This window comes from Mirounga angustirostris, unplaced genomic scaffold (genome assembly GCF_029215605.1).
Source record: "Mirounga angustirostris isolate CCGP_5_RB_7025 unplaced genomic scaffold, mMirAng1.0.hap1 SCAF_14, whole genome shotgun sequence".
Classification (NCBI taxonomy): Eukaryota; Metazoa; Chordata; class Mammalia; order Carnivora; family Phocidae; genus Mirounga; species Mirounga angustirostris.
Genome location: NW_026991722.1, coordinates 71669956 through 71690579, shown reverse-complemented (window position 1 = coordinate 71690579; position 20624 = coordinate 71669956). Strand labels below are relative to the sequence as shown.

At 47.9% G+C, this 20624-nt stretch overlaps 1 protein-coding gene across 2 annotated transcripts in view; it reads left to right on the top strand.

Moving 5' to 3' along the window:
* Positions 1 to 17089, top strand: part of BRI3BP (BRI3 binding protein) — a 29435-nt gene extending 12346 nt beyond the window's left edge. The window contains exons 2-4 of one of the 2 annotated variants that reach the window (XM_064578210.1): positions 1357 to 1459; positions 11678 to 11761; positions 12166 to 17089. In XM_064578210.1, coding sequence (XP_064434280.1) covers positions 1357 to 1459; positions 11678 to 11761; positions 12166 to 12587 — 609 coding nt within the window. In that variant the 3' untranslated portion in view covers positions 12588 to 17089. The remainder of the gene's footprint in view (positions 1 to 1356; positions 1460 to 11677; positions 11762 to 12165) is intronic. The other variant, XM_045887841.3, reaches the window with a different exon arrangement.
* Positions 17090 to 20624: the final 3535 nt, after the last annotated feature.

The window sequence follows — 20624 nt, the reverse complement described above, 5'->3', positions numbered from 1 at the left end:
CAGCCGCACGCACTCTCAGCCAAGACACAGAACAGACATGGAGGTTATTTGAGTCCTCTCTCTCCCGGTTGCTGATTCAACCCTGCCTCTTTTACCCCTGTCCTGGGGCAGCGATCCACCCACGAAGTCTGATTCCAAATGCCGTAGCCACTTCACTCCGAGGCACTTCTTGCCCACATGTGAGTCAAAGGGCACTAGTCCAGGGCTCCGCTCGGCACTCCTGTTTGCTGTAATAGTGCAGGTGGGTACAACCGAGGTGCCCATGGGGAGGGATTGCTTAAACCTCTTTATGGAGAATGAGGCAGCTCTGTCCAGGCTGAGGTTGAGTAATCACCAAGACAGAGTGGCACGGGAGAAAAACTGCAAAACCGTGCACATTCGCTGCTGCTGGTGGGAAGAACATTTGTCCGCCATCGCTCCCTGGGCGGCTCTAAGGGAGGCCACAGAAGCGACTGATAACAGCAGGTGCCTCCGGACGGAGGTTTGCATCATGGGGAGTGAAGTGGGAGGCTTACTTTTCACTGAGTTCCCATTTGCAGCTTTGAGTTTTATACCATGTGTGCAGAGTATTACTTACTCCAGAAAAATAGGTGAACGAGGCTGCACCTCCTATTCGTATTCCTCCGGAATCACCCGGAGAGCTCACGAAGCCCTCCGGCGGCCCGGGTCCTTACAGCTGGGTGGGGCGTGGGCTTCTAGCATTTCCACGTGCCCAGGACATGGGATACAGCTCACATGTGAGAACCACCATCACCCTCGTCCTCATCCCTCGAGGCAGCACCCACACTCCAGGCGAAATGGGTTGGGGGTCGGAAACTCCCACTGTTTAAAAATGAGAAATCAGGGCGCCTGGGTGGCTCAGTTGGTTAAGCGACTGCCTTCGGCTCAGGTCATGATCCTGGAGTCCCGGGATCGAGTCCCGCATCGGGCTCCCTGCTCGGCAGGGAGTCTGCTTCTCCCTCTGACCTTCCTCCCTCTCATGCTCTCTGTCTCTCATTCTCTCTCTCTCTCAAATAAATAAATAAAATCTTAAAAAAAAATAAAAATAAAAATGAGAAATCAGGCAGAGAAAAGCAGAGACCTTCACCTTGTCGTGAGCAGCAGGGCTCTAGGAGAAATCAGAAGTGGAGTGAAGCTGCTTTGCGGGGACCTCCCGTCTCCCATAGGCGTGCCGCTCGGCCTGTGGAGGAGGAGGCTTGACCAGACTTCCCCCAGCTCCTGGCCGACCGGGCTCATGACAGCGCCCAGGCTACCCGGCTCTGTTTCCCGTTGACGTGTACACCACCGGGCCTGGCTGGACGAGGAGAAGGGAGCGTTGTCCAAGTCAGCATAGTGACCATTCTCTTCTTTCTGCAGTTCCTGACCAGGCTGACGGAGAGGTTCGTGCTGGGGGTGGATATGTTTGTCGAAACGTTGTGGAAAGTTTGGATGGAGCTCTTGGATGTTCTTGGACTTGATGGTACGTGTATGGGGGGGGGGGGCATTCATTTAAGGTGCTCTTTTATTCTAGTGGTTCTCAAGGTGTGGATGCAATATCTGCAGTGGGTGGCACAGGGGACCCCTTGGAGGGGGGCAGGGGGACACAAATGAACATTTTTTCTTGTAATAGTTGCATAAAGAAATGGCCCATCCAAACTGAGATTCACAGATGCTGTTTAGGGTAAGGTACGGGTGGGTGGTGCTGACTCGTCTGCCCCCGGCAAAGCCGCACGGACCAGAGGTGAAGCCTCTGGGTTGTTGGGATCCATCAGACTAGACAGTTATTTAGGCAGAAAGGGATTTCATACAGAGCTTGGGGCACTCACAGAGTTATCAGAAGGACAGAAGAAGCGGTGTGTGGCCCCCAGAACACTACCGAACTGGCCTGTGAGGGGAGTTGCTGCTCAGCCCCAGGAATCAGGAGGCTGCCTCTGGGACGGTTGAATTGAAGGTCACGGGCCCCGGGCCAGGCTGCCACCTCTTTTGCCAGGAAGTCTCCAGTAGCCTGTGTTGAGGTCCCCGAGACCAGCCCCAGGTTCGGTGAGGCACTAGGAAGACCCAGGACTCAGCATTATGGTCATGCTCATGGCTGTGACTTATTAGAGCGCAAGGACACAAAGCACCATGAGCAAGGGGGACAGGACGCTCTAATTCCTCCAGCAACAATTTGAGACGACAGGTGTAAAGTGTCGTCTACCAGGGAAGCCCGTTAGAGACCCAGTGCCCGGGGTGTTTCTTAGGGCTGGTCACCTAGGCACTTTCCGCCTGGCACCGACCAAAACTCCTGACTGCCCGCAGGAAAGCAGGCGGTTAGCATAAACCACGTGATTCGTACGAACAGTCCAGGCACAGTCCCTTATGAGGGAATGGAGGGAAGTCCCCTCCATACATATGTTTTTTCCACACCACCAAGCAATAAACTCCGTCCTCCGTGGACACTGACCAGGCATCCCAGAAATTTAACTGAATTCTGACCCTGTCTATCTGGATAGTGTCAGAGCGAACCCACAGGGCAAGGGCTCCCCCCACAAGACTGCCCCTTCCTCTCTAGATGTCAGTTGCAAGCCCACCTGTGCTTCTGAGTGACCGGCTCTCGATCGAAGGTGGCCACGCGCCCCTGCCTGGCTTTGACTGATTTGCTAGAGCGGCTCACAGAACTCCAGAAACCCATTTCCTTAACTAGGTCACCAGTTTGTTATAGATGGATGTAACCCAGGAACAGCCAGATGGAAGAGATATGCAGCGCGAGGTCCGTGGGAAGGGCCAGGGAGCCTTAATGTTCTCTGAGCTCCCCGACCTGGAACCTCCCCAAACCCCGTCCTGTCGGGGTCTTTATGGAGGCTCCGTGACAGAGGCATGATTGACCGAGTCCTTGGCTGTCGGTGATTGACTCAACCTTTAGCCGCTCTCCCCTCCCTGGAGGTCAGGGCATGGGACAGAAATCCCAGCCCCCTCCTCACAGTTGGTTCTCCCAGCACCCAGCCCCCCTCCTTAGGGCCTTTCCAAAAGTCACCGCCTTGGAACGTGCTCAGGTGTGGCTCAAAGGGGCTTGTTCTGAATTATCAAGATACCGTTATCGCTCTCGTCCCTTAGAAAACTCCAAAGGATTTAGCTGCTCTGTGCCAGGCATAGGGACAAAGACCAAATATATATACTTCTTATTACAAATCACCATATCACACTCCAGAAATCCAAGTTCCCAGATGCCAGCCAAGGGCCCAACTTACCTGCACACCTTTCTAGAGAGCAGCCTCAGGCCCGCTGTGTTAACCCTTCCTGCACACCTCCTAACTCAGCGTCCTCTCTTGGCCCCTGTGGTTCCTTCTCAACCGATAGCCAGGGTGTTTTTTGTTTTTATTACAACTTTTGCTGCATAGAGTGATTAAAAAAAAAAACAAAAACCTTAGTCAGGTCAAGTCATTCACCTTCAGACTGCCCAGTGACCCCTGTCGCACTTGGAATCGACACAGAGCTCCCACCGAGGACAGTCAGCACTGAGGATCTGCCCAGCCCCCTACCCAGTCCCCCGCCTCCATCCTGCTCTTGGACACAGCTTTGGTTCCGTTAGGTGTCCCCTGCCAGGAGCAGTCCCTCAGCCCTTTGCCTGCTGAGTCTTTCCTATCCTCTGCTCTCTGGCACATGACACCTCCTCCAAGGGGCCCATCCTGACTAACCCATGTACAGGGACCCCATCTGTCCTCACACCCACCATCCCTCACCAGCTGTGATGTCCCGTGTGCACGCACGCATGCGCCTGTGTGTGTGTTTATTGCTCATCTCCCTTCTGGAATCTCTGCTCCTGTGAGTGGGGCTTTGCCCATCTCCTCCAGACTGCCCCCTCTGCCTTACTCTGCCCCTGGTGCACAGGGGCCCATCGCTCATAAAAGTTGGAGGACTGTTGGTCCCACTACTTCGCTGCTGGTGTGAGTTCACTTGTGTCCCCCCTGAAGCACCCCAGAAGCCCCATATCTGTGAACATGAGCTTATTTGGGAATAGTCTTTGCAGATATGATCAAGTTAAGATGAGGTCATCCTGGTGGGTCCTATGGCCAATGTTCTTGTATGAGGAGGGAAATTTGGACACAGAGACAGAAATACCCAGAGAAGAGACGGCGCTGGCAGAGACCAGAGAGCTGCGGCCACAAGCCCAGGACGCCTGGAGCCCCCAGGAGCTGGAAGAGGCAGGAGGGACCCCTGTGGAGTGCTCAGGGAGAGCAGCCCTGCCTACACCTTGATTTCGGAATTCTGGCCCCCAGCCGGCAAGACAGTGCATTCCTATTGCTTTAAGCCACCTCATCTAGTCATTTGTTACAGCGGCTGAGGGAAACCCTGGCCACGTGTAGGGTCTCTGGGAGCCCTCCTGCTTGCCTTTGACACTCCCACCTGACGGACTGGAGACTGGCCCCACAGGTGGGGCTCCCTGCTTCACACCCGCTGTCGTCCCCCCTCAGCCCCTGGGAACCTGACTCCAGCCTTGAGTCACCGAGTTCAACCTGTGAGAGACCTTAGACCAGCTCAGGGCACCTCACCGCTCAGGCAAAGAATCCGCGGCAGCGGGACGGCCCTTTGGGAGGATGCTGTGCCACCTGCACCCTCCTGGGGCTGCTGGGGACCCCTCCTGGGAGTCAGGCTGAGTCAACACACAGCACAGATACAGCAACTGCGTGCAACCTGCTCGGCCTCCGTATTCACCACCTGCCCAGATTCCATCCCCGACCGACGCGCCCTGCAGAAGCGAGCCTGATTGCAAAAAGTTGCACGCAGCTTGGAACGGAAAGCTAGAGTAGCGACAGCCTCCTGATTACACGGGACAGGATCAGAACAGTATCGTTCCACAGAGGCCCCACGTGCTTGTGTTCACGGCCAGGGTCGCTGGACATCCCAGAGGTGAAAGAACTCCCTTCCACGTCATGTTTTCCCCTCGTAGTTGGTGCATCAGCTTCAAAGCATCCAAAGGCCTTTGGAATTTGCATCTTAGGCTTAGAAGTTTGAGTGTGCAAAAGGCAGGAAACTGTATCCCAAAGTTGGATATTCTGGTGCAAAATGTTTCCATGAGTACAATCCTCTAACTTCCGACTCCAGAAGTTTTCAGGGTCCTGGAGCCTCCTGAGCCAGAGCGGTCCAATGGAAATAGAACGCCAGATGGTATTACACGTCCCAGTTTCCATTAGAAGAGTAAAAAGACATTAACTTAATAAGATGTTTTAGTTGACCCAATAGGTTCAAAATATTGTCATCTCAACTTTTGATCAATACAAAAAATTATTAAGGTATCTTACATTTTGGGGGGTATTAAGCTGTCGAAAGCCAGCCTGCATTTGACACAGCACATCTCCGTTCCATCTCGCCCCATCTCAAGCGCTCCGTGGCCGCACATGGCCAGTAGCTACCACAATGGACACCATGGCGTTAGCCCCACTCTAGACCTGGTGGCTCAAGCCACTGTTCTGGGAAATGGAGCCCTTGTCCAGGAGTCGGAAGGATGGATTTAAGTCTCATGCCTTCATCAAGTTGTTTGCTTTCTCTGAAGGCTTGGAAGCCACTTCCCACACATGCTGTGACCACGCATCAGGATAGTGCAGGTAGTGGGTGACTCCAAGCGCCAGACGCCCTGCATCGCAATCCCAGCCCCGCCCCGCTCTAGCTGTGGGACTTGGGGCAAGTCACGCTCTGCGCCCGAGTCCCCACGTGGGAAATGCCACGTGTCCTCAGCACGTCGTGAGGACCAGATGACAATCGGTGCAGAGCCGTTAGAACAGTGCCTGGGCCCGCGGTAAAGGCCTCGTGAACACTCCATGGCTTACGAAGGGGCTGTGCTCTAAAAAATACGTCACCATGCGCTTCTGGGACTCACGCAATCCCTATTCTCTACGCTGAGGGCCGCCTGTGCCCGGCTTCGCTCAGAGCCAGCTCTCCCTGGGCTCTGGATCGGGTGGGCCCCTAATCCAGTATGACCGGCGACCTCACCGAGGTCACGCGAAGATGAAGGTAGAGATCGGGGGATGCTTCCATGAGTCAAGAAGGCCGGGGATGGCCCGCATACCCCAGAAGCCGGGGAGAGGCCTGGGATGGATTCTTCCTCACGGCCTCAGAAGGCACCGCCTGTCGACACCTTGACCTCACACTCGTGGCCTCCATGCTGTGTGAGAATATGATCCTCTTGTCTAAGCCACTCAGCCAGTGGTTCTTCACTGTGGCAGGCCCAGGAAGCAGATACAGGCAGGACATCTAGAGCTGCTCAGGTCCTATTTAGGACTTTTAGGGCCTCCGCGGGAGGCGGGGTGCTTCTTACGAGCCTCGCTGGAGAGAAGTGCAGTTTTTATTAGAGTCGCTGTACCTGTGTTAACCATTCTCTGCCCCAGTCTGGTATTCCACCTGGGGGTCCTTGGGCCCACTGGTCACCGAACTTGGCCCCTTGATAACCTGATAGTACATGCTATGTGGCTTTGGATGTAAGAGGCTAGTCTGGCGGTTCTCAAAGTATGCTCTGAGGAGCCCTGGGGGGGTTCCCTGAGGCCCCTCAGGGAATACCGTGAGGTTAGGCATTCAAGGAGTGCTTCCATAGTTTTTTACATCGATTCCACGTCGATAATATGTTGAATACGTTGGGCTAAGTATCTTCACATTAATTTTTACCTGTTTCTTTTTTGCCCTTTTTAATGTGGCCACTAGAAATATTTAAATTACATCTGTGGCCTACCTCTGTGGCTGGCATCCTGTTTCTGTGGATTCAAAACCAGATCTGAGGATCCAGCCCTCCTCTCTCAAAGCGGATATTACAGAGATTTGTAAAAACGCAAAACAACTCCACTGTTTTCATTGTGGGGGGTTTTGGGGTTTTGTTTTGGAAAGCAGTTATTTTTCATGAAAAATATATTATTTGTGTGAACCTATAATGGGTTCACTGTTATTTTTAAACAAATTGATAATAATATTTAAAAACGAGGGCGCCTGGGTGGCTCAGTCGTTAAGCGTCTGCCTTCGGCTCAGGTCATGGTCCCAGGGTCCTGGGATCGAGTCCCGCATCGGTCTCCCTGCTCGGCGGGAAGCCTGCTTCTCGCTCTCCCACTCCCCCTGCTTGTGTTCCTGCTCTCGCTCTCTGTCAAATAAATAAATAAATAAATCTTTAAAAAAATAATAATAATATTTAAAAACGAATTTATTCCTTTTGCTTAATTTTTCTGTAAATCTAAAACTCTGAAAAATTAAGGCCATTTAATAAAAAAAAATTTTTAAGAAAAAACTAGCCTTAAAATATGAGGTATATCTAAGTACAAAATCATGATGAAGTTCTATTTTATTTTACTTTATTTTATTATTTTTTTTAAAAGATTTTATTTATTTGACAGAGAGAGAGCAGGAGAACATAGGCAAGGGGAGCGACAGAGGGAGAGGGCGAAGCAAGCTCCTTGCCAAGCAGGGAGTCCGAAATAGGGCTAGATCCCAGGACTCTGGGATCATGACCTGAGCCCAAGGCAGTCGCTTAGCCATCCAGGCACCCCTATTTTATTTTTTTAAGTAGGCTCCATGCCCAGTGTGGAGCCCAATATGAGGCTTGAACTCAATGACCCTGAGATCAAGATCTGAGCTGAGATCAAGAGTCAGAGGCTTAACTGACTGAGCCACCTAGACACCCCCAATGAAATTCTTTTTTAAATTAAGAATTTATTTATTTATTTTTAAAAAGATTTTATTTATTTATTTGAGAGAGAGAGAGAAAGAGAGCACAAGAGTGGGGTGAGGAGCAGAGGGAGAAGCAGACTCCCTGCTGAGCAGGGAGCCCGATGTGGGACTCGATCCCGGGACTCCAGGATCATGACCTGAGACGAAGGCAGACGTTTAACCGACGGGAGCCACCCAGGCGCCCCTAAATTAAGAATTTATTTTAGGGGCGCCTGGGTGGCTCAGATGGTTAAGCGTCTGCCTTCGGCTCAGGTTATGATCCCAGGGTCCTGGGATCGAGTCCCACATCGAGCTCCCTGCTCCTTGGGAGCCTGCTTCTCCCTCTGCCTCTCTCTCTCTCTCTCTCTGTCTCTCATGAATAAATAAATAAAATCTTTAAAAAAAAAAAGAATTTATTTTAAAAAATAATAAAAATAATAAATTAAGAATTTATTAAGGGCGCCTGGCTGGCTCAGTCATAAGAGCATGTGACTCTTGATGTCGGGGTTGTGAGTTTGAGCCCCACGTCCAGGGTAGAGATTACTTAATAAATAAAAGTTAAAATAAAATGGTCAGTGTTTAAAAAACAATTGGTTAGAAATTAGTTTTAGTTTATACTGTGATAAATATAAATAGATAGAACCCATATAAACAAAATCTCTTGGGAGTCCTAAGACCAAAACAGTTGGTTTTGTCTCATCTTTTGCTGGGGTTAAGTGTGAAAACTCCAAAGTCAAAGCCACACTCAGTCAGATGCTCCTGATGCCTCCGGAAGGCACAATGAAGGAGTGCAGCACCCTGGCATTTGGGGAGTGAGTGCTGGGTGACCCCGTGCCTTCAGCTTGGACAAGGTTTTAGTTTCCGAGGTTGGGCCCCATGAAGTGGCCAGCTGATGCACAGTAATCTGATCACTTTGGAGGCGGCAGGCCGCTGGGGGTGAAGGGAGGACGGGAGACAGTTGCGCTGTGGATGCATTTAAAGCATCAGAAAGGTTCAAGTCTTCCATCTCATGCTCACTTCAAATCCTCATGTCCCACCTCTCCCCTCATGCCTTCCCCCTCGTGCATGGAGTGGATTGTGCATCAGCCAGTAGGTCTCAAAGTGAGGCCCACCTCAGATCTACAAAATCCCATATCCTGGGGGTGGGCCTGAGCTGTGTGTGTTGAAGGGCCCTCCAGGGCAGTCTGAGGCACACACTCGAGTTGAGAACTTTGGTTGAACATTGAAGGCACTCAGGATAGAACTCCCCTTGAATGTGGTAAACAACACCATGAGGAGACAGACCGCTCCAGGATATAGGGCCCTCTGCAAGAAAACTAGCCTTGAAAACTGGTCTTCAGAAAGTCGTTGTCACAGGACTCTTCTAGATTAAAGATGGCAAACACAGCATGGCCAATTGCAGTGCATGAACCATGATTGGATCCCAGTGGGAGTGGTGGCGGTCAGGGGGATGAATAATAGGGAATTTAATATTCTTAGTTACAATCATGGTATCATGGTTTTGAGGAGAATGTTTATTCTTAAAACACAAAGCCATCGGAATTTGGAAAGGAAGAAGTAAAATTGTCTCTCTTTGCAGACATGATTTTATCTATAGAAAATCCTAAAGACTCCACCAAAAAACTGTTAGATCTGATCAGTGAATTCAGTAAAGTTGCAGGGTGCAAAATTAACATACAAAAATCGCAGTATTTTTATACACTAACAATGAATGATCTGAAAAAGAAATAAAATGATCCCATTTATAATAGCATCAAAAACAATAAAATACTTAGGAATAACTTAACCAAGGAGGTGAAAGATCTCCACTCTGAAAATTGCAAGACATTGATGACAACACAAATAAATGGAAAGTTATCCCTTGTTCATGGATTGGAAGAATTAATGTTGTTAAAATGTCTGTTGTTTACCCAAAGCCATCTACAGATTAGTGTGGTCCCTATCAAGATTCCAATGGCTTTTTTTTTTACAGATGTAGAAAAAAAGTCCTAAAATTTATATGGAATCACAAAAGACCCAGACTAGCCAAAGGAATCCTGAGAAGGAAGAACAAAGTGGTACTTGCTGATTTCAAATTGTATTATAAAACTGTAGTAATCAAAATAGTATAGTGCTGGCATAAAAACAGACACGCAGACCAATGGAAGAGAATTGAGAGTACCGAAATAAACTACGGATCTCTGGTCAACTAGTATTTGACAAGGGAGCCAAGAATACTCAGTGGAGAAAAGACAGTGTCTTCAATAGACGGTGCTGGGAAAACTGGATATTCATGTGTAAAAGAATGAAACTAGACCACTATAATACACCCCTTGCAAAAATGAACTCAAAATATATTAAAGACTTAAATGTAAGACCAGAAACCGTAAAACTCCTAGGAGAAAACAGGTGGTAAGCTCTTTGACATCGGTCTTGGCAATGATTTTTTTGGGATTTGACACCAAAAGCAAAAATAAACAAGTGGGACCACATCAGACCGAGAAACTTCTGCACAGCAGAAGGAACAACCTACAAAATGAAAAGTACCTATGGAATGGGAAAAAATATTTGCAAACCATATATCTGTTAAGGGGTTAATATCCAAAATATATAAAGAACTCCTACAACTCAATAGCAAGAAACCAACAGTCTGATTAAAATACGAGCAAAGGACCCAAACAGACATTTTTCCAAAGAAGATATACAAACGGCCAACAGTTATGTAAAAAGATGCTCAACATCACTAATCAGGGAAGTGCAAATCAAAGGCACATGAGATATCATCTTACACCCTACTGAAATGACTATCGTCACAAAGACGAGATTACAAATGCTGGCGAGGATGTGTGCAGAAGGGAACCGTTCCTTGTGTGCTGTTGGTGGGATTGTCAGGTAGTGCAGTCACTATGGAAAACAGTATGGGGGTTCCTGAAAAAAATAAAAATTAGAGTTACCATATGATCCAGCAATCCCGCTTCTGGGAATATACCCAAAGGAAATGAAAACACTATGTCACAGAGACATGTGCCCCGCCATGTTCACTGCAGCATTATCTACGATGGCCAAGACAGGGAAACAACATAAATGTCCATCGATGGATGAATGGGTAAAGAAGTGATACATACACACAATGGAATATTACTCAGCCATAAAAAGAGAAGGAAATCCTGCCATTTGCAACAACATGGATGGAACTTGAGGGCATTATGCTAAGTGAAATAAGTCAGACAGGGAAAGACAAATACTGTATGATCTCACTTATATGTAGAATCTTTAAAAAAAAAAAAAGCCTCATAGAAAAAGAGATCAGATTTGTGGTCAGAGGTAGGAGGTAGTGGGTGGGGGAATTGTAATAAGATGGTCAAAAGGTACAAATTTCTAATTACAAGATAAATAAGTACCCAGGGATGTAACATACAATGTAATGATTATAGTTAACTCTGTTGTATGGCATATTTGAAAGTTATTAAGAGAATAGTAGATCTTAAGAGTTCTCAGGACAAGAAAATTATTTTTTTTTTTTGTATCTATATGAGGTGATGGATGTTAATTAAGTTTATTGTAGTAATTTCACAATATATGTAATAAGTCATGCTTTACAGCTTGAGCTTATACAGTGCTTTATGTCAGTTAGGGCTCAATAAAACTGGAAAAAAATATGCCAAAGTATGATCTTTTGCATCTTTCAAATGGCTTGGTAAAAAAAAAAAAAGTATGTGACAAAACAAGATATGGTAAAATGTTAACAACTATTAAACCTAGTGGTTTCAATAGGAGTATTTATTTTACTATCCTTTTAACTTTTCTGTTTGAAAATTTTCTTAAGTTGGGTACACAGAAGATGCAACTCCTCCATTTCACTCCATGTTTAAGATGGAACTTCATGTATGATTAGGTTTGGCTGTGAGTAAGAGATCCAAAATATCAGCAGCTTAAACAAGATGGAAGCTTATTTCTCTATGTGAAAGTTCACAGGTAGGTGGTTAGGCAGGTAGGTGGCTTTGCAGCACGTTGTCCTCAGAACCGAGGCACCTTCCATCTTATTGCTTCCCAATAGGTGACTTCCCTTACTTCATGGCCCAAGACAGCTGCTCCCACTCCCGCCATCACGTCCACATTCCAGCAGACAGAAGAAAAGGAGGTAAAGGGCACATTCCTGCTACTTTTAGGAAAAACCCCTGGAGGCCACCACAAAACATCTCCTTGACCAAAGTTTGGTTTTGTAGCTACAGGGGAGGCCAGACATGCCTTCATCCTAGGCAGCCGCATACCCGGCCTAAAATTGGGCGTTTGTGACTCCGGAAGACAGGAAGGGAGGAAATACAAGGTCAATTTGTAAGCTCTGCCCTGCCACAAAAAGGCGACTTAAACTCAGGATATGGCAGGTAGTCTCCCAGGGCTTAGCACAAAGGATCGCGAGGCAGCCGACTTTGGGGACATCTTATTGTAGAGACCCAGCAAGGGAGCTGAGCTGCCCGAGCCCCACTTGGAGAGAAACCCCTGGCTCCTGGTGACCGGCCACTGTCCCTCTTTTCTGTCCCGCAGTGTCGAACCTGTCCCAGTACTTCAGCCCGGCCTCGGTGGCCAACAGCCCGGCCCGCGCCCTCCTGCTGGTCGGCGTCGTCCTCCTGGCCTACTGGTTCTTGTCTCTGACCCTGGGCTTCACCTTCAGCCTCCTGCACGTGGTGTTCGGCCGCTTCTTCTGGGTCGCGCGGGTCATCCTGTTCTCCATGTCGTGCGTGTATGTCCTGCACAAGTACGAGGGGGAGCCGGAGAACGCCGTCCTGCCCCTCTGCTTCGTGGTGGCCATCTACTTCATGACCGGGCCCATGGGCTTCTACTGGCGCAGCGGGCCCAGCGGCCCCAGCGTGGAGGAGAAGCTGGAGCACCTGGAGAACCAGGTCAGACTGCTCAACATCCGCCTCAACAAAGTGCTGGAGAGTCTCGACCGCGCCAACGGCAAGTGACAATCAGCCAGCCGGCCGGGTCCCCTCACGCCAGCGCCCGCTCTCAGAAAACAAAAACGGAGAAGGAAGAAAAGAGCACCAAACCCCAAACAATCTCAATAAACGTTCCTGAGCACGGCGGGGGGCGCTCTGTGAGGGTCTTTCCGGCCACGTGTCGACCCTGAGGACACGTTCCCAGAGGAATGACGGGATCGCTTGTGTAGAACCACCCACCAAGTGTCATTAGTGGGGGAAAAATATTTTTTAAACAAAGGATATAATCATATTAGCTGTATAGTAAGAGTTTGTGCATAGAGCATAAAGTTAATTTTTTCAAGCACTTAAATACATCTTTTGTAAGGTTTTTTAACAAAGGCAGATCGAGTCAAGTTTAATAAAACTTTACATTGAGGGGAAGAATATGCTAATGGGACACTTTCGACTAAAAGCTCCAATGCTAGCATTTGTTTTCACAGCATAGGGCTTGGTGGGGGAGGTCTGGGTGCGTTATTCTCATGTTCCAAAACGGTGGGCTTCATTTTATGTTACTTTCAGCTGATGGTGACTGGGCTGATGGATGTTGTCGGTCCTGGGTGTGGGCGCTTGGGGTCCAGGACGGAACTAAACATCTTTTGGGTCCTAGTGACCCCAGCCAGGTGCCTGTCAACTATATTTCTAAAAGGAAAGATTATTATTTGTGGAAAACCTGAGATTCCTTGGTTGGTTTGTTTATTTCCCTTCTGAACTTTGATGTATTTTAACCTCCACGTTTTGTAAAGGAAAACTCAAGGACCAGGCGAAGAAACGTCTCTGGGGTTTGATGCCGAGAGCCATGGGCGGGGGAGGACCGAAGCTCCCTCTGGCAGGAGTCTATCTGATGCCCTCGTGACGCCATCTGCCAGCTAGACCTCCGGACGAAAGGTCTGCCCTGCAGGGTTGTTGTTTGTTTCCTTGTGGTTTTGGTGGACTCAGGACCATGGAAGGAAGACAAACCGTAGCAGCTAATAACATTTCTGAGTCTGTCGCTGCTTCTAAGGCATTCTCAGGAACAATAAGCAGCGAGAAACACTCCTTGGAGAAGATCCGAATTATTTTTCCTGAAATTTTTACCATCCATGTGTTAGGTGCTTTCTGTCTGAAGTCCGTGGTGCCCTCATCTTAGGTAGTGCCCAGGGGCAGAGAGGGACGTACCAGGCAGACAGCAGTGGGGGGCCTCGGCAGGGGCGCCTTGCGAGGCTGGGTCAGGGGTGCAGGGAAACACCCCAGTCTCGGCCCCCTGGGCCTGTCGGTAAGCACCGGGGAACACACAGCAAGGAGGGGAGGCTCAGGCTTTGGTGGAAGTCAGTTTCGAAGGCGGCCAGGGGTTGTGACTCCGTCCACGATCCTTCCCGGCCCCCCTCTGTGCCCCGGGGGTCCCCTCACGGAGCCCCTGTATGCAGATTTGCAGAGACCCCTGTCAGATTGGGCAGAACCAAGAGCGCACGGTCCACATAGCATTCTGGAGAAAACCCAGCTGTCTGTCAACTCTTGTGCGGTATTCCCGGGAAGTTTTATTTTGGGTTGCAAGTATCGGGAAAACAGGAGCAGCTGTTTTTGAGAATGTTGATGAAACTTCTGCTTTTAAGGTGCACATAATGGGACCCAAACTTGGTTCATGTCCTGAAACGCATACCTGTTCTCCAGGGTGTGCTCGGGCAAATCCTTATCCATGGGCATCTGGAGCCCGTGGTTTCTGGATCGAAGCTGTTCCAGTTTTGCCATTTAGATACTTCCAGACAAATCTCTTTTAGCACAGGGTATAAGGCACAGAATAAGGCCTCCAGGGAGGCCATCCTTGCCCTCCTTCCTTTTGTGCATTTGGCTTTTGTGTATTGGGAGTGTTTGGTACTAAATAAAACATTGCTTTGCCCACGTTGGCGGGGGGAGAATTGGCATTTGGTGCGCAAGGCTTTAAAGTCCTCAACTATCATGGGTCTGGATAGAATATCCACTTCGTTCCCCCTGCCACCTTCCCACAGGAAGCCTGAAGGTGTAGACAGGAACACTGTTTTAATCTCCAGTAAATCAAGGACGGCTCGTGCCTCTGGGCCCCGTTGCGCTGAGACCGGGAGCAGCAACTAGAAATCGCTGTTGGGAAGATGCACCACTTTTACCCAATGAGCCAAGTGTGGGCTCTGAGGCCAGTCTTAGAATCTGATACACTCAGATGAAAGATGGCTTTATTTTCAATGAAAGAACCTATAGTTAAATAGGCGTATCACTTCAGGGCAGAACGTTATTTGAAATTTGGGTAGGAATCGTGGATGTTAGATCTGGATAAATCTTGCTCTTTGATGCACATGTTTGCTTTTTGTTTTGGGCATCTTCTTACCTCCAAATAGTTTGGGATTTTTTTTTTCTTTCTCCCTTCCATGGAAGTTTGTTAGGGTACTTGGCCTCTCCCAGAGCTCCCCATCTCTTTCTTTTTCCTCTCTTTTGTACATGGAAAAAAAAAATGTATTTTTGTACCATAGCTCATACCTGGAAGAGAAACCCTTTTTTTATGTCTCCCGGGCCGTAGAACATATTAGTGCAACCCTTCGGTCAATGTGATGTAAAAAGTCCTGATGAGAACTACTGTGAATGGGTTGTCACTACAACTCTGTTTTCTAGATCTCTTAAAGTTCATCAGTGTTTATTTCCCAGTGCCTCAGTGTCCCGACACACGCCACGAATAGAAAAGGGAAAGGACCAACTCTCTCTCTGACTGGCTGGATTTGTGCGGCTGCTGCGGAGTCTGGGTTGACAGTGACCTCTGCCCTGAGAGCTAACAAAGGTGTTTCCGCGGCGCACCGGCCTCCATCAGTACATTCCCCGCAGCGACCGGGATCGGCATCATCAGCCTTCTGGGGGCTTGGGGCTTTCTGTTTCAGCGATTACCCCCATCCCTTCTGGTAACAAAATGCAGCGATAGAATTTCTCGAAAGCCGGTCTTGTGCATTGTGCCACGGTCTTTATTGAGAAAGGTAACTGGGTGACTGGCACGGGAGGCCAATACCACTGAAAGAAGGTTTGTCACAGGGTTCCCTAAAGCCAATGGGCACTGCATGCCACGCAGGGCCCCCCGAAGCCCTTCATGTGCAGGGTCGGGAATCAGAGAAGGGGGTCCGTGCTTGATGACTGTGGTCGTGGGAGGTGACCAGGTTCGAACAACCCCTCCTGGGTGCCAGGGGCAAACGTGCAGATTGGGGTCAGTGGTTGGGAGGATTATACTAGGACTTTGCTGAGGGTAGGCTCGTGGGGAAGATGTAAACCCCATTGGCTGCTAGTCTGTCTCTGACTCAGCAGCCTTACGGAGAGGTGAGGAACAATGTCACGTAGCCAATGCAGCATCGAAAACATGGTGCATACACCCTGTGCCTGGTGGCAATCCCGAACCGCTTCATTTCTACGCCTTCTGCTTCTTAAGCTGCTCTAGATGATTGGCACCTGATCACCGCTCCCTGATGAGGTTTGATTGACTTAACCCAAAAGCCAGCTCTGGCCGTCTAACTGGCTCATGTTAGAAGGAGTTCCTAAGGCCCTAAGTTGTCATTCCCCCTTCCACAACTTAAAAAAAAAAAAAAAAAAAATATATATATATATATATATATATCTCCATTCTGCAAAGTTTTGTTTATGGTCATCTGAGTAATTGGACTTTTGCTTCTCACTGGTGAATAGTGAGTAATAGAATTATATATTTTTTTGCAGGATCTAACGTAGTACCCTTAAAATTAGTATTGGACAGCCGTCAATATGATGTACAGTATCTGGGATAACCAAACTTAGTTCAGCGCACTGAATTCTGTGCTTTCCTCCTCAATGATTCCCCGATTTGCAGGAGATATACCAGGACTGGTTTTGCCATTGTGGTGGCATAAAAGGCTGATTGTCATTTGCGTCGTCTACTGAAAAACCTGTGGCAGCTAATGATGTCATTGACCCTATGTTCTAATGTCTTTTTGCGGATTTAAAGTTTTTGTTATACTGTCAGCTTTAATATTCGCATGTGTGTTAAATCTCTGGATACCGTGTAATTAAACTGATTTCTTGTGGTGGTGACGGTGATTAGTGCTCACTTAAAATCCAGCGAAGCAACTATTTCCCCTCTTAACTGGAAATCATATTTGTGAGGTATGGTGTCCATTATCAACAGTGTATTCATGATTCAGTTCATATTTTGTGTATCTGATAGTAAATTTTCTATAGCATTTGATTTCACACTTAATATAAACCCATTTGATTTGAATATGGTGGTGTGTGTGTATGTGATGTGTGCACCCTTTAGTTCCGTAAGCCTTGGAAAACTGATTCTATGAATATCAAATATAGACATAAATGTATAAGGCTTATTTTATTTGCAAAATGGTACCTACATTCCTCCTATTTATTAAATCACTGGCTTTAGTGTTCTGTAGAGATATTTGTAGACTGATTTCAGAACGGAATGAAAATATTGTGAAAATTACAGCTTAATAAACGTTTATTGTAATTTTGTTGTACAGATTTCTTAAATATGTTTCATTATTTCTGACCAAGCATTTGTGGAGTCTTCCCCAGTCTTGACATGTAATGGTGATTTTATGGTTCTATTCCCCTGTCTGAGAAGAGTCAAATAATCTTGATGTGTTCAATTGGAAGGAGGGTTACCAGATAAAATACAGACACACCCAGTGAAATTTGAATTTCAGATAAACAACCAATACTTTTTTTTTTTTAAAGATTTTATTTATTTATTTGGGAGAGAGAGAATGAGAGACAGAGAGCACGAGAGGGAGGAGGGTCAGAGGGAGAAGCAGACTCCCCACTGAGCAGGGAGCCCGATGTGGGACTCGATCCCGGGACTCCAGGATCATGACCTGAGCCGAAGGCAGTCGCTCAACCGACTGAGCCACCCAGGCGCCCCAACCAATACTTTTTAAAAGTATATCCCAAACATTGCATGAGATATATTTTAAAAAGTACCGGTTGTTTATCTGAAACTCAGATTTAACCAGGAATCCTGTATTTATATTTGCGGATCCGGGCAACCCTAACAGGGTTTTGCAATAGATGTATACCCCTCTATCCCACCCTGGACCGAGATGCTTTCATGGGTGGTAAACATTATTTCCTTAGCAAATATTCAGAAGCAAATGTAACAGAATAGTCCAGCTAAATACACTTATGACCCAAAACTACTGCTCGTGGGGGGGGGGGTGCTCTCTGGAGGCCCTCTGGGTGGCCCCAGCCTGGGAAAGAGCAGCTTAGAGGAAGGGACCCCACACCCTGGAGGACAGGACAGCAGTGAGTAGCCTCAGCCGCAGTTCTGGGTGACTTAAGTAGGAACCAGAGTGAGATATGAAAACGTTGTCCATTTGAGTGAACTAAATACATGTGGTTAATCATCGTGCAAGAGCACATTAAAAAAAAAAAAAAAAGATGCAGTGAAACAGTAGGTGGGAAAGGAGGGGTGGGAGCAGGTCCCAGGAGCAAGAAGAACATTAACTGAAATGAGGCGTTGCCGGGCGCTGTGCTGGGCTGAGCAGCGTGGTGCCACAGAGCCGCGGAGAGCATGCATGCACGGCCCTGCCCCCGGCCTGGCCTCGGTTTACCGATGGACCGTCTCCACTTCTGCTATCCCTTCTGTCAAAAGCCACCGGCTTCTTCCAGCCAGCAGGTGGTTTACTTGATACCCAGGGCGGCGAGCTGGTCAGCGATACCTCGGCCCCCGTCCCCAGCCTGGGCTCTTGTGCTGTTCGTTTCATTTAAACAACAAAAAAACCCAAAAAACCCCAGCTTTACTGAAGTATGATTGACATACGATGAACCAGGCATGTTTAAGGTGTCGATTTTGATCACTTTGGATATATTTCTGTACCTGTGGAAACATGGCCACCATCAAGAAAGGAAGCACGTCCCCCACCTCCGGAGTCCCTCCTGTCCCTGCCTCTGAACCTCCCCAGTCTCCCGTTCCCAAGCAACCCCTGATCGCTTCTCTGTCCCCACACATTCGCTTGCATTTTCTAGCATTTTACATAAATGGAATCAAACAGCAGGTGCTTGCTAGTCTATCCTGTCTTGTTTGACTCAGAATAATTATTTTGAAATTCATCCAGGTTGTGGGTGTGGGCAGCTCCCTTCCTTTTATTGCTGGGTAGTATTCCACGGTGTGAATATACTTCTGTGTCTCCGTTCACCTGCTGATGGGCTTGGGCGGTTTCCAGTTTGGGGCTATTACAAATAAAGCTGCCGTGGACATGTATGTGCAGATCTTTGTATGAACATTTTCTTTCGTTTGTCTTAGGCAAATACTTAGGGGCGGAAAGGCTGAATCCTATAATGGGCATATGTTTAATTGGTCAAAACACCATTTTCTGAGGGGTTTGCACCCACATTTGCACTAGCCGTGTATGAGAATTCAGTTCCTCTACATCCCCACCAATACTTGGTATGGTCAGTTTTTTTCTCAAAAAAAAAAAAAAATTCATTTACTGAAAGGTATCGTCTCAACTGAAAGCTGGCCATCTTTAATTAAGCCATAATAAACCAGTAATAGTACATAACGTGTTTCCCTGAGGTCTGTGAGTCATTCTAGCAAATTATTGAACCCGAGGAGGCGGTCACGGAACCTCTGATTTGTCACCAAGTGGAACAGAAGTGAGGGCAACCCCGGGGTCCCTGAACTTGGGATTGATGTCTGAAGGCAAGGGATGGTTTTGTGGGGCTCCGCTCTTAACCCGTGGGGTCTGCAGTAATTCTGGGAAGCTAGTGTCAGAGTTGCTTAATGGGAGGGAAAACTCACGTTTGGTGCCAGTGTTGTGAGCAGAGGAACAGTTTTCCTTGAGATGAATTTTCAGGACCCAGAGCACCACAGGTTGCTGTAGGAGGTGATGAGGGAGGGGTGTGGTGACTGGATGTACCCCATAAATGACAGCAGTCATAGAAACTAAGAACCTTCTGTGTGTGTCTCCGCTCCGCTCTACCGGCCCCAGCTTGTTAGAGTTACACAACCACTCTGCTAAGAACAGATTATCTCGGTAATGCAAAGGGGAACACCCAGGCTCAGAGAGGCTGAGGAACATTGCCCAAGGTCAATGGCCAGTCCTCGGGGAACCTGGGTGAGAGCCCAGTCTTGCAGGCTACCTCCCTAAAGGCAAAAGTCCCTCCAGGATCTCCTTTCTGTAGAAGCTGTAGCTTTCATGGGTTTTTTTTTTGTTTGGTGGGTTTTTGTTTTTTGGGACTTGCATCAACGGAGATGTTCATTGGTGACCCTAAGGAAACAATGACTATAGATCCTAACAATCAAAAAACTCAAGGGGTGTCTGGCTGACTCCGTTGGTGGAGCATATGAGTCTTGATCTCCACATGAGAATAGAAATTCCTTAAAAAAAAAAAAAAAATCTTAACCCCCCCCCACCCCAAACCAAAGAGCCACCATCTTCTCTACTCTGAAGTGTCACAGCTGGAAGCAAGGATCAACTGTATTTGTTTTACAGCTTACTGTTTTTTAAAAAATTTAAGCCTTACAACGAATTCCTGTTTCGTTCGGGGGCCCAGAGATGTTAAGTGACTTGTATAAAGTGGCACAGCTAGTAAGGGAGCGTGGGGAGCCAGGACCGAAACCCAGTGGCTCTGATCCACATCCAGGGTGCCACCGCACCCTGAAGCATAGAGAGCACCTTCCGTATGGTCAGCGTTTACACGGAGCCATCTTTCCTCCCGACAGTATGAGAACTTATAGATGCGTGCCTTTGGAGGTTCTCCTGTCTCCAGCTACGCTGGGCAAGTTGGAGCTTCACGTACATTTACAGCTTATTAGATGCTCAGGAGAACCCCCAGCTTGGATTGATATCTTCTGGATATGCTTGTTTTTCAGGGGTCTCAGGATGCCCTATTCTATTCAAAGAGGCCATTGATTTACTAGGATTTAAGATCTTGTCACAGGGAGAGTGAAATCGTTCTGGCCTCAGGAATCAGACAAAACCGAGCACCAATTGTGTCCTGTATCAACTTAGATTTCAAAAGACTGCAACATCGCCTCCCTTTGTTTTCAGA